The 14894-nt window shown below is 35.5% G+C and overlaps 1 protein-coding gene across 1 annotated transcript in view; it reads left to right on the top strand.

The window, feature by feature from the left end:
* Positions 1 to 14894, top strand: part of DGKI (diacylglycerol kinase iota) — a 428861-nt gene that overhangs the window by 257508 nt on the left and 156459 nt on the right. Inside the window, 3 exon segments of the mRNA XM_049094866.1 lie at positions 1403 to 1476; positions 2918 to 3029; positions 14003 to 14202. Coding sequence (XP_048950823.1) covers positions 1403 to 1476; positions 2918 to 3029; positions 14003 to 14202 — 386 coding nt within the window.

Below are 14894 nucleotides of genomic sequence, written 5' to 3'. Positions count from 1 at the left end.
TCAATCATTTCAAGTCCTTAAATTGGGAGACTTCATGTTTTCTTGGTGTCTGAGGATATTGTAAAAACACCTTCAATCAATGTCTAGAATTTGATTCCTTTCTAAATCACCTTTTGAAATATTTTGTTTATTTAGGGCTATAACATTTCCTGGAAACAATTTTTTAGGGCATGCTCATTAAAATTAGGCTGCATTAAGATCAGCTGGGAAAACAATGAGACAATAATGCTAGGAGAAGCACTGTTCTTAGATTGAACACTCTTTTGAAAGAAGTCTTTAAAAATTCACAAGGGGCTTGGGAATGCATTACTGTGCTCTCCAAAGGAGAAGATAATGGGGAATTCTGTGATGAGGGTATGAGGAGAGCAAATACAGAAGTACACCTTTGACATTGAGAAGTCTATAGTTGTGACTAGAATTTTCTTCTTTTGACTTTTGTCACCAGTGGGAAATGAGAAAAGAAAATGAAAGCCTTTTCTTTGATTAGTTGGAGGATGCTCAAGGGAAGTGCTAACCATGAGGGAAGCTCCGTACAGAGATATTGGGGCCAAGCCAGCCTGAGGCCTTTGAGACACCTGGGGTCATTCAAATCCAGAAAAGCAGTTTATCTCAGAAGACCAAAGTCTGTAGGACATTAAATGTGTAAGAGCAAATCCCTAAAGGAGATATCACTGATTTACAATAGTTTTTTTAAAGCTTGCAGTATATATTCCTCTTAAACAGTTTTCAAAATGTTATGTTTAGTGTTTTCAAAATAAAAATTATTTTCAGAAAGCAAATTGAATAAATGGTTATATTCATCCCTATTGTTTGGGTTGGATAACTGTGGTGGAGATCACTACAGCCTGAACTCAAGGCTTCCTTTTAAAAAAAATATTTTATTTATTTATTTATTCATGAAATAATAAAGAGAGAGGCAGAGACATAGGCAGAGGGAGAAGCAGGCTCCATGCAGGGAGCCCGATGTGGGACTCAATCCCAGGACTCCAGGATCAAGCCCTGAGCTGAAGGCAGACACTCAACCGCTGAGCCACCCAGGTGTCTCATGAAGGCTTCCTTTTTATGCCCTTAAATGTTCATAAATCTTTTAAGGTTGATACAAGTCAAAATATCTAAAAATCCAAGGTTAAGAATGATGGCAGTTCCTTTGTTTATGAGGCCAGAGAAAAATTATTTTGGCAGCTTTGTTTTCCTATTAAAACAAAACCATTCTCTGAACCCTGGGTCTGCTAAAGTTATAATCAGAATACATTTTCAGTCAAAGTAATGACATCCACTTAAGCAGAGTTGAGGGCAAGGGGAAGACCGTGATATATACCACTGTGCCAACCTAGTTATCTTTGATAAAATTTGTAGACTTGTGACTACTTCAAAAACCCTTTTTCTACTCTGATTGTTGCAGTGTGATGGAACAGATCTCACTCCAAAGATTCAGGAACTGAAGTTCCAGTGTATAGTATTTTTAAATATACCCAGGTAAGCTCTGCTCATCCTTTTTCTTTGGTTTGATATGAACTCTGTTTGACATGAGGTTATCAGTTTTCATTATAGGAAATGTTTAGGTACAAACAGTGAAAGTAAGTTATCTTACTGACTCATTAGGGGTGTCCAGGCCTGATCATTTTGTTCTCGGTTTAGTTAGTGTTCTCTGTGGTAGGTGGTTTTTTTTTAATGCGATGTGGTGTGCATGCTATATACTTATCCATCGTTAAGAAACCCAGGCACCCCTATTTACTGGAACATTTTAATATAATTCTCAATTACTGATTCTCTCTCCCTCCCAAGAATAATAGACTTGAATAAATCCCTGTTCTCAGTTTCCTGAAAGCTGTTAGGAAGCCATGCAGCCTGATTTTAGCATGGAACTCATTCAAAATTGTTGCTAGATGATTGCTTTGAAAAAATAGGATCAATTAGAGTAGCATTTTCTAGCCAGGATGTCAACTCTCTTTGGTGCTATTATGTACCTCTGGAGAAAGGGGTATTTAAGATTAACTAGACTCAAAATAAGCACATTATCTCAGTGGTACAAAATTAGAGTCTAGACTCCCAAGCCAAGATTTTGGAAGGGATGAATCTATGACCCTTTGTTATTTGCAAACCACACAACTCAAGACAAAATCTGCAGATAAGTTCTATTTAGACTGAATTTAATTGAAATGAGAGTTGTATGTAAATCTATGGCTAGGAAAACATAGTTTCTTGATTATTTTTGGCAGTGCTCAGCAGAGTCACCTACAATCTTATTTCAAAAGGTTTTCATCTTCATTATTTCCATAAAAGACCTAGATTCTCAGGAAACATTATTTTCTCAGGAAACATTATCTTCTTTATTTTTTTTCCCTCTTTTTTTCTTCTTGCTGCCCTCCTCTCTATTCTGCTTCCTCTACGTTTCCAATTTCCTTTATTTCTCTTTCTTTTTTTCATCTCTTATCTTTTCCTCATACCTTTCTCACTCTTCCTCAGCTACCTTTCTCTGCTTACCTTCCTGGTGGTTATTTATTATCTTAGTTATGCACATAATGACCAATGTGTACCTACCTCCATTTCCTGGCCCTTTTCTGCTGGCATGCACTGTCTTCCTCCGAGACCAAATTCCGGAACTGCCCATGGATAACTCGTGACATATCATAGAAAAAAACATAATGGATCACTGAGTGAGAAATGTTAATAAACAGTGAATTAGGGATATAGTTGGGCACTATGAGGTACTTTTGTTATAAAATTGTGACCCATTTTCAAAGATGAATATTTGGAAATGATGAGTCCATTTTCTTTTCTATTGGAAGGTATGCACCAAGAACAGGAAACTGTTCTTAAGTGAGATACATGTTGGATCTTACTGTAAGGTAATGCCTAGTGACAATCATGAGAGAGATGGAATAAATTTAATTCTGTGTTTAATCTTATCTTCCAGATATTGTGCTGGCACAATGCCCTGGGGGAACCCAGGAGATCACCATGATTTTGAACCTCAGCGTCATGATGATGGTTATATTGAAGTCATTGGGTTCACTATGGCCTCTTTGGTGAGCAATGCAATATTTTATTGAAATGAAATATACATAAGTTACAGAGTTTATTGATTTCATAGATTTTGGGGTTTTAGCCTTTAATTTTCTCTCCTACTTTACCAATTTATGAACTTTATGCAATATAGGATTGTTTGAGGAAAACAAGAAAAAAAGATAATTCTTTATGTTACGAGAGAAATTGATGCACAATTGTTTGAATTTCAAAAATAAATATTATTTGTTCATTTTCCTGATTAATTTTCTACCAGAATGAAATGCAAACATTTTTATTGAAATTAAAAAGCGTTATACCACAGACATATCTCAGCATTAATGCAGAAACCTTGCCATTTGATACCTTTTTGTTTCATTGAGGAAACAATGAAAGGTAGAAAGGAAGGTGGTCATTTGCATTCAGCTTTATCTTGCCTGGTTAAGAATAAGGTAGATAGCTCCATTATCACCAAATACAGGAATAAAGAAAGACATCATTATTGTAACAATAATGAATATTCATTTGCTACAGCGCTGAGATCATCTTCACATTTTAATTTTGTTTGCTTGCATTAAATTGTGAATTATAGTGTAAGGGCAATTTCAAACAGGTTTTAGCACATATTTCAACTTATTATTGAATGATGAGGAGACAAATTAAAAATTATGCTTATCATCTTATCTAGTATAAATCAAGCCACAGGGATGCCTGGGTGCCTCAGTGGTTGAGCACCTGCCCTCGGCCCAGGGTGTGATACTGGAGTCCCGGGATTGAGTCCCACATCGGGCTCCCTGCATGGAGCCTGCTTCTCCCTCTGCCTATGTCTCTGCCTCTCTCTCTGAGTGTCTCTCATGAATAAGTAAATAAAATCTATAAAAAAAAAATAAATCAAGCCACACTATTGGTTTATAAAATGAATTAAAAAATTAAAAGCTTCTCCTTGCAGCCCATGGTTAGCACTTGGTTTGTGCTATACCTTATGCTTGAAGGTAAAAAGGTTCTATTTCTTGATCCGAGCAAGCCAAAGCAGCTTTCTTTATCACTCATCTTGTGGATTCCTACTGACTTTTCCTCAATCACCTCAGGTTACTGAGATCTGATAGAAGAGACTGTTGTGATTGTAGCAAGGTTGTCCATCACCTGAGATGGTGATGCTCCTCATGAAATCCACCCTCTCTGGGATGAAGTGATTGTTACATGTGATAGATTTGTCTGGGAGTGATCTAATTTTCAGGGTTGTAGCTCAGGTACAGCTCTTTCTCTCCAAAGGTCTTTATGGTAATTAAGGCAAAGACTCAGCGGAGAGCAAATATAGGAATAAATTCAAGAAAGATATCTGCAAGGAAGAATTCTTGAAAGCAACCCCAAAAGCCTCAAATCTAGTCACATGTGTTTCATTCATTCATTTATTCATGGGTTTGGTGAACATTTATTGAATGTTCCAGAGCTTCCTACTCCTGACTGTGTGGCAGCAGGTTGTTAAGGGATGTGGGAGAGAAGATGATCCTTCACCGAGGCTTGGGAGGGCAAAGAAAATATTAGTTACTTCTGCATCACTCTCAGGATCAAAATCGAAATGTAAGCCTGCAAGATTGAATTTCTAACTCTCTGGCCTTTCCCCTGCCTTCTTCACTTTCTAACTCAAGTAGCCTCTCAAGTCAAACTCAGCTTTGAACATCTCTTGCTGCTTTTGTACCACAGGGCCATTGCATATGCTTTTTTCCTCTCTAAAATGTTCTTCAAGTTTCCATCTTCTATAACTTCTCAGCTCTATTTATGTCAGGTCTTTCTTGGGTTATTTTTGTTTACAGTTGCATAGTATCTGGACCGGAAGGAGATAGCTGAAACTGGGTAAGTAGAGGAGAGTTTGTGGAAGGATTCTACAAATATTGAACTAATTGTGAGCAGCAGCAATGGATGGTGGTGTATTCCTGAGCTCAAGGTGCAAAGATAAGGAAGCAGTCAGCTGCACAAGAAGGAGAATTATTTGGGAAGGACCACGTGATAGGAGTAATGTTTGCCAAGTGGAAGCAGTCAGTCAGTGGCAACCTGGCAGGGAGGGAGCCAGAGCCCTAGATATAGTGACTTTACTCTTCTTGGCCCTATAGATCTTTTTCTGGTGCTTCCCTCTGGAGAAGTCTAACCAGAAGCCAGGGAACATGCAGTTACTGCTATAGTCAAAGGGGGTCAGGTTCACAAGGCAAGACGGAGAGCAGGAAAGGGTGGAGTGCCAGCCAAGCATGGCAGGTGGTGGATATGCATCAGTCCAGTGTGCCTTCCACACGAGACAGATTGATAACCTATATTGGCATAAGCAAATGTGGCAGAGCAAATTAATTTTGCCAGGAGAAGAGGAGCGGGATTTGGCATTCTGTAGAAAGAGAAATTTACGTACACTTGGAATTGTGAGAAATCCTAGTCCTCTGTGGGAACTATAACCCATTTTAAGGGGGTGAAAAGTGAGGGTGGTCGATGATGCTAGAGAGGTAGGCAAAGGCCAGATCATGGACTGATTATAGGATTTATACAGCAGTTTTGACTTTATTCCAAGGTCACTGGTGAATTAGTAAAGTGTGTTTTTAAATAAGTATTTATTTTGAAAAGAGCCCAATATAAAAATAGACAAAATAATATATTGAACCCTCATGTGCCACCACCTAGCTTCTATAATATTCAAGACATGGGCAATCTTCTGTCTCCACCTATGACCGCCTCCCTCATACTAATGTGAAGCATATCTCAGGCATTATATCAGTTACTTATAAATATTTCTGAATGTGTTTTTAAAAGAGAAGACTTATTTTATGAACAAAACTATATACTTTATATCTGAAAAAATTAAGACAGTTGCATCTGAATATTACTAAGTGCTCAAATTTCCAGTTGTCTTGCAAATACCCTTTGTTTTCTTATGCTCTGTCAGTTTGAACCAGGATTCAAGTAAAATTTATTGATAGTAATTGATTGATATGACTCATGTATCTATGTATCTATAGATTTCTGCCTCTTTACCTTCTTCATTATTTATTGAAGAAACCAGGCTATTCATCCTGTAAAATTTCCCTGAGTTTGAATTGTGCTGATAATATTTCTGAGATGTCAATTAACATGTTCTTCTCTCTTGCTGTTTCCTTTAAGTTGTTTGTTGGATGTAGATGTATCACTTCCATCCCTATCCCCCAAATCTACTTTGTGGGTATTATTTTCTTTTTCCAAAAGAGAATAGGTAATATCTAGTTGTCTTTCTTTTTTGACTAATAGTCCTTGAGGAGCATTGTCTGGATCCAGCAATCATTAGAGGTTGGCAGAGTAATGATATTCTAATTGTATCCTTCTTCATTTATTAACTGGAATATTGTTATGAAGAGTAATTTCACCCATTATTTGGGTACTCAGTTACATAACTTATGTAGGAAAAGTGGGATAACAGATTCTTTTTATTTATATGTTTTCAAAATATAGATTCACTAGCACCTTCTGATGGTGACCATTGTTTTCAATGGATTTGGATTTTTTTTGACACTTACCATTACAAGTTTGGGTGTATGTACCCTCTTCTCACATCTGCGGAGGCTTACAAATACTTGGCAAGTCATTGGGATGCCTGGGTGGCTTACCGGTTAAGCATCTGCCTTCACGCTCAGGGTGTGATCCCGGGGTCCTGGGATCGAATCCCGCATTGGGCTCCCTACAGGAGCCTGCTTCTCCCTCTGCCTGTGTCTCTGCCTCTCTTTCTGTCTCTCATGAATAAATAAATAAAATCTTTAAAAAAAGAAACCAAGTACTTGGCAAGTGAGGTACAGTGGAAGTGACACTAGGTAGCTTGGGATGCTGGATCATGAAAGGCCATGCAGCATATGGAAAATACAGGTCATACTGATGGTCTCTAATTAATAGGAATTTTATACATTCTAGGTAATATTTTTAGCTCCTTCATTTATTTGTTTATGTAATTTAAATTCAGTTAGCCAACATATAGTACATACTTAGTTTCTGATGTAGTGTTCAATAATTCATCAGTTGTATATAACACCCAGTGTAGTATCTGTTCTTATCAGTTTAATATTTGTTATTTAAAATGTCTCCCTGCTTTCATTCATTTAATGTCTGTCATAAATATTTATTGAACATTTGTTGGAACCACAAATACTTATTGAATTCGTAAATGACACTCTGCTACGTAGAACAGTTATGAGAGGGACCCAAAGACAAGCACTGTCTTCAGGGTGCCCACACACAAAAAACACGAGAGTTGTGGTCTGGCATCATAAATTCTGGGAAAAAAGGCATATGTGAAGATAGAAAAAGAACTGAAAGCAGACCAGTGTTTATAAAATGGAAAATAAGCAAAAAATTGCACAGAGGAGGCAGGAGTGGCTACAGATGAGATTGCAAGTATCATTCTATGAGAGAATTAGCCTAAGAGAGCATGGTATTCTAGAGCTCTCATGGTGGTTTAGTGATGACACATACAGTGAAGAAAGACACGTGTGGAGGAGAAAGGATGGGACAGGAACAATATTTTGTAACTGTTGAGAAGGTTGAGAGAGACAGAATGAGACAGAATCAGATTTGTGGTTTAGATAGATTACCTGGATGTCTGTGTGGATGATAACCAGAATCTCTACTGCTGGAGGCAGATTGACAAAGCAAGATGTTGGTACCAAAGTTCAGGTGAAGAAATGAGAAAGCCTGGAAGCCCGAGGGAAGAAAGTGATAATGAAGGTGGGAGGACAGGCAACTTCAAGAGTTATTCAGACAAGGTAACTTATTGTGAAGGGTGAAAAAAAAAAGAATAAATGAATCCTGGCTGGCTAGAGTAGGCCAGTAGATAAATGGTGAATACATTAGAGATGTGGAGAATATAAAAGAAAGATAATATTGCCAAAAAATGAATTGTGGGTTTTTTTTTACCACATTTTAAAATTTTATTTTAATTCCAGTCTAGTTAACACACAGTGTTCAATTAGTTTCAGATGAACAATATAGTGACTTAACAGTTCTATATAGTACCCAGTGATCAACTGTGTTTTATGGAAGTTAAATTTGGAAACCCTGCAAGACATCTAGGAAGACAGAGGCAATTTGAAATGCATGTTTAGAGCTCAGGGGTTCCTTCCAGGTTGGGAGAAAGGGTTTTGGAGGTCTATCAGATCTCTTTCTCTCCTATCCCATCATTGGTAGGAAAAGGAGAAGAATAATAGTTGATGGAAGCTGGTGAAGAGAAAATGGAATACTAAAATTACGTTGATCATTTTTTCTCTTTATATGATACAAATCATTTAAAAATGCATACTAGCTAACATCAAATGTGTGATTGGATCTCATATTCTAGTGACTTTAGATTGTTTCTAAGATTTAAAAAAATTCTACTTCAAAAAAGCAGAGTTAAATGTAGTGTATATTGCAGTTTTGAACACCCTATGCTCTTTAAAGAATATGGGCATATGTTTCTCTATTTTCATATCCATCTTACCTGACTGCTCATATAACAGTAAACTATTGTTCTGGAAGAAAGAATTTAATTTTCAGAACTTGAGTTACATGTTTCTTAAAACTATTATGCTGATTATGTTTCTAAGAACATAAATTATTTGAAAACCACATCTGTGTAAGATGATTGCATAAACAGAGGCGTGTGGTTATTTGGGTATATGTATATATTTTTGTGTACTTAAAATATTCAGAGTGGCACTTGAAAAGAGATTCAAATAGAATTGCTGGATGGGAAAAGACATTGTTTCTTTTAGGTTCTTTATCTTGTGATTGCAAATTTCAAAACAGAAATCTTCAATTTATTTTCCTGGTTGAAACACATTCCTACAAATTAAGATGATTCTGCATTGGGTGCTTGGTAACCTAATTACCTTTTTTTAAAAAAAGATTTTACTTATTTATTTTAAAGAGAAATAGAGCATGGGAGTGAATAGGGTGAGGGGCAGAAGGGGATGGAGAGGAAAAGGAAAGAGAATCTGAAGCTGACTTCTTGCTAAGCATGAGCTCGACAGGGACTTGATCTCACCACCATGAGACCGTGACCCGAACCTAAATCAAGAGTCAGGCACTTAACCAACTGAGCCACCCAGGTGCCCCAATTATCTTTTTGGATTCTATGCAGACCATAATCAGGTGTTATAATTCTTGTTTATTTCTGCCACAATTTTTTGCCTTTATGATTTTGAAAGTCTTTTCATATTTCTAAGTAATCTCAAACTCTATAAGACAGCCCAAAGCATTATACAGATTGAGGAATCGGTTACCTAATTTGCTATGCAGTATGAAATCCAAAGATTTCAGTCTCCTAAACTTTAAAGAAAGTATAGCCAGCTTTTCTGTTGTTAATTTAAATTCAAATATGTAAGCTCTTTTTTATGTATGAATTAGAAAAGCGAAAGGTTATTTGATGAGAAAAATCACATGGGGAAATTCCCAGGGCTGAAGTTTCACACAATCAAGAGAGTATGTTCCTTACTTCTTCAAGGAAAAAATATTAAGTGGGTGCTTATTTGATAACACACTTAAGAACTGAAAATAAAAATATCAGTCATAATTAAATAACCTATAACTATATATATTTTAATGTGTTTTCTTCCAATTGCTTTATTTGTTTTTAAACATATAAAAATAATATTATAAGTAAACCTCATAGCACAAATGGCTGACTACAAATGGCTGACTACTCCTTCTTGTATAAATATCTCAATTCATATAGTAATTATTCCTTTATGAAAACCTTTCTTTATGAAATGTTTAGGTCTTTGGATGTTTGGTGGTATAAATAATCCTGTGATTAACATAATTGTTCATGAGCCTCTGTTCACTTTTCACAATACTTTCTTATGACATATCCCCACAGAAGAAATTACCGAGTCAGTGACATGAATATTTTAAAGCCTCTTAACAGTTATAAAACTGCTTTCTAGAAATTTTGTTCATTTACTTGCCCAACAGCAATGTACAAGAATACCTATTAAGGAGTAATATCCCATAGGTGCTGGAAATGTGTTAACAGAAACAAAAAGCTATTATAATACTATACCTGATGAAACAGAAGGAGAGATGAGAATAAAATCATGAGTGTTTTGTACATTCCATTATGTCCTCTTAAACAGCAAAAAATGAGAGTAAGGACACATTACTCTTTAACTTTATTGTTACCTTGCATTTTTTTTGAAGTGTGTTTTTTGCATATTTTCATAAGGTATTTATCTTTTATTCTTAATTTCAGGAGTTATTTATATATTCTGAATACAAGTTTTTTTGACAGATGTATTTAGTGCAAATATATTCTTCATTTATTCTTACATTTTATTTACTTAGTGTTTGTTTTGATGAGCAGAACTTTAAATATTCTTCTGAATTCCAATTTTATGAGGTAGGCTTATTTCATTGTTAGGGCTTTTGCTGCTCTTCTTAAGAAAACGTGGTTATTCCAAGAAAGGTCAGGAAAATATTCTCCTGGGTTTTCTTTTTGAAGATTTATAATTTTAGCTCTTGTGTATAAGTCTGTAAATCAGCCCAAGTTAATTTATGTGGATAGTGTAAAGTCCATATCAAGATTCATTTTTTATTTTTTTATTTATTTTTTATTTTTTTTTTCATTTTTTAAAAAAGACATTTATCCAATCTTTTTTCTAGCAGTATTTGTTGAGTAGATTTTTCTAAAGAATTACCTTAGCACCTTTGCCCTTTGATTGTATGTGGTTCTATTTCTGGACTCTATCCTGTTTCACTGACTTATTTCTTTATCCTTATGGCAATGCCACACTATTTTGATTACGATAGCTTTATAGTAAGTCTTCAAACTGGTAATATGAATCATTTCACTTTGCTCTTCTAAGGATGTTGTGGTTATTCTGTCCTTTATATTTGTATATACATTTTAGAATGAGTTTGACTGTGTTTGAAAAAAAAAAAACCTGCTGAATTTTAATTGGTATTGCTTTGAATCTATAGATTAGGGAAAATTGACATATTAACAGTACTGAGCATTCCAAACTATAAGCATATCTTTCTTCATTTAGCTGTTCTTTAATTTCTCTTAGCAAAGTTTTATAGTTTCATGGCTTCAGCATAGTTTTCAGGTTCTTGCATACCCTTTGCTAAATATATTCCTAAGTATTTTGTTTTCTTCTCTGCCATCTCTGACCCAAGATTGCCATTATTCCCATTGGACAACAAGTAGAATAAGGGCCTGAGTAGTAAGAAAGAGGATCAGGCTTGGAGGAAGATGGAGACAAGTATCACAGGGAGGAATATAGTTTGGAAAGACAGAAGATCTCCTGGCATGAAGGAAGGTTGTTATGGTCTGGATAGCAGGGCAGTAAATGACAGTGGATGCACTTGGTTCCAGGAAAGTCTTTGTTTTCCTATCATGACCTATACTATCAGAAAGGCAATGTTTGAAGTTTTCACAAGAGTAGTCTATGCAAGATTGAACAGATCATTGAATGTGTATCACTAATAAATCACCATATTATTAGCAGTAAAGATTCATTCTAGCAAATCATGGGAATATTTGTGGTTAAGCCTAGACCACCAAGTGATGAAAAATAATTATTTCTAAGAAGCATTTAAAAAACTACCTTTACTCTAAGTTGTTCCAAAAATAACATGGCTATGCTAACAATAATAGGACTGTCTTTATCCTGCAAAGCTATTTACTGTAATTCCTCTTGTGCCTCTGCAGTGATCTTGGATTGATTTTGAAATGCCAATGGGACTGCCGTTGACAGCTGTGGACATGTTTGTGGTATTGCTGCTGTTGTATGTTTGAGGCTGAGAAGATGAGTAAAAGTGCTCCGCAGTGCTGTGCCTTCTCATGCCAAGGGGTTGGAAAGTATTCAAAGTAGTGTTCAATTCTGTTAAACTCGAAGAAGATCTCATCTGGCAGTTTCTGCATTTTTATTTGTAATTAGGCCTAGTCAAGGGTAGCAGTGGGGAGAAGAGATGGTATTTCCAGAACAATGGATGAAGGGATAGAGTTCTCAGCTGAGAAGTACCTGAAGTCAAGGGAAATACCTTAGAAACATTCTGGAGATGAGATAGTGGCTCTAATTTAATGGACTTAAGTGGATCGTTAGATTACAGCCAAGAAAAACCTTTCAGCTGAATAACAAAGGATCAGGTAATAGGCCAAAAAGAATTTTAGTAAATCCTCACTGCATCCTTCTCTGCTTTTTTTGTTCTCCCCAACTAATTGAATAAAATTGTATGTAAAGCACACAACGGAATGCTTTTAACATTATAGGTGTTCAGTAAGTAGTTCTCAGTTTCTATTCTATTTTCTTTCTAGCCTTTTTGCCCCTTTGTGTTTCTTTTCTCTTTGCATTTATAGATAATTAAGTTTCAATTGTTCAAACTAAGGCAAGTACAAAAAAAGAAATTTAAAGCATCAGATAAATACAAATATTTGGCAACTGAAGAAGAGGAAGTTGACTTCACAAATCTTAACAAAGTTTATTCCACATTCACAAAATTGAGACATACAAAAAAAGTTGATAGTATGTTTTAACCTTTTAGATTTTTGAGTGTGTTACTCTTTGACTCCTTTTTAATGTTTATTATAAGCTAATTGATAACTCAAAATGCATAATATAACCTTACTAAAAAATTATTTAGCAGTATCTACTAAAGTTAATTATATATCTCAACTCAATGGCATAGCAATTCTTTTCATTGTATGTACCCAGGAGAATATTTATCTACCAAGAGATAAGTACAAGAAAGTTTACATCAACAAGAGCTACAAACTGGAAACAACTAAATGTTTACCAGCAGAAGAGTAAATAAATGCATTTTGCTATATATTACTGAAAAATAATGATGAGCAAAATATATGAAACACAAAAGAATCATCTAGTATGGTTTATATGAAGTTCAAGTTCTAACAAAATGAATCTATGGTGATAGGAATCAGAGTATTGGTTGCTAACATGTTGGTAGGAGGAGTTAAAAAGTTTGAGAAGGAACACATAGAAACCTGTAAATTATCTAAAGCTTGATCTGGATGGTGATTCACATATGTGTCTAAAAATATTCATCAAGTTGTATAATTTGTGTACTCTTTTATAACCAAAGGTGTATGATTTTCATTCATCCCTAAAAGGTAAATGACACTAAATATGTAATAACATATACAACATAAAAATATATAGTATATAATTTAACATATATAAATGTATATGTTTGCATATACATATATTTTTTTAACTAATGCAGGAAAGTTATGTTAATTTGTTGCTTTTAACAACAGGCCTTTCATGTTGGATTGACTTTCCATTCTGTGGAAATCACGGTGAACTGAGCTCTGTATTTGATTTTGATCCTCAAAGCTGCTTAACTTTTGATAATGTGTTTAATTGAGTTATTAATTGATTGCATTGATCTTATATAGATTAGAAGTAGCTCGAGGAGGTTTTTGGTAAAAAGAAAAAAACTTGCCCAAGTTTGAAAATTAACCAAGGGTAGGCTGCCTATTTAAATATTAATATATTTAATATATAATCTGTAGTTACATATTATAGCATGTATGTATATAAGACATAGGTTACATATACATATATATGTTATGTAATTATATATTTATATTTAAATATATGTTATGTATTTATATTTAAATTAGTATAAAAGCTGTCTTAAACTGTGCTTTATGCCTTTTATTGTCTTTTTTTCTCCTTATATTGATTATTCACTGGGAATAGATAGCACAAAGGACAATTTTGTATTAAAGTAATGTTTTAGATTAAGACTGAAAAATACATAAAACTGAAAATGGACTATCAATGAGAATTTTTGGTCAAGCTCATGAAAAGTTTAGAAACTTTATTTTTGATAAGGCAATTTATCCAAGATTTCTCATTCTACTCCTGGCTAGCAATTTTCAATGTGTTTATCAAAGGCCTTTTGGTTATGCAGCATGGTCTTGGGGTTTCTAACCTTTCTGACTCTTAAGAACTAATGTCTAGCTTCCTTTGGCCTCTTGAATTCACAGGCTGCCCTGCAAGTTGGGGGCCATGGGGAAAGGCTACACCAGTGTCGGGAGGTCATGCTGCTCACTTACAAATCCATCCCCATGCAAGTGGATGGGGAGCCCTGTAGGTTGGCCCCGGCTATGATTCGGATCTCCTTGAGGAATCAAGCCAACATGGTACAGAAGAGCAAGAGGAGAACATCCATGCCTTTACTCAATGAGTGAGTCTGCCCCTTGCCTACCTTTGTGAGCACAAAGACCATGGAGAGAACGCCAAGCATGTGCATGGTTTAGGGGCCTTACCATGTTGAGAAAGGAACAAAGTCCAAGAAACAGCAGTCATTGGTTTCTCTGACATATTTTTCTTCATGTTTATTACACAGTGACCACACTCTTCTTTTAGAAATAACTACTATATCGTATACTAGAGAGAGAACTTTTCTGCATTGACCGCTTTGGTATATATTTTTTGGGAGCAGCAGAAAATCATTAAGAGTGATCTAGGGTCATAAAATGCATCAAGATAAATATGCTCTGTTTCATTTTAAGAAGGCATGCTGTTGGCCTCCTTTTTACCCTGGTCACTTGGAGAGTGTTGGTTTCCCCAATAGCAGGAGGCTGGTGGAGCTGGATGTTTGGAGCTCATCTCTCTCCATCTGGCATCCCCTTCTGCCTGTTAGTGAGTTGTCACTTTCCCAATACCCCCATTTTGGGGTCCTGTGGACTCTGGTGTTTCAACTCAATTTTGCTATTCTGAGAGTGGATCCTATTATCTGGATATAACCTAACTCACTATTCAATATCTAAAAAAAAAAAAAAAAAGGTATCCCTCTTGGACCCTTTCTTTTCTTTGTGGTTTTGATGAACTGGTTTGAGATACGGTGATGATAACTAGATATTTAGAGTATATATT

This window comes from Canis lupus, chromosome 16 (assembly GCF_003254725.2).
Source record: "Canis lupus dingo isolate Sandy chromosome 16, ASM325472v2, whole genome shotgun sequence".
In the NCBI taxonomy this organism is placed as follows: Eukaryota; Metazoa; Chordata; class Mammalia; order Carnivora; family Canidae; genus Canis; species Canis lupus.
The sequence above is the reverse complement of the archived record's forward strand: the minus strand, read 5'-3'. Positions and strand labels throughout refer to the sequence as shown.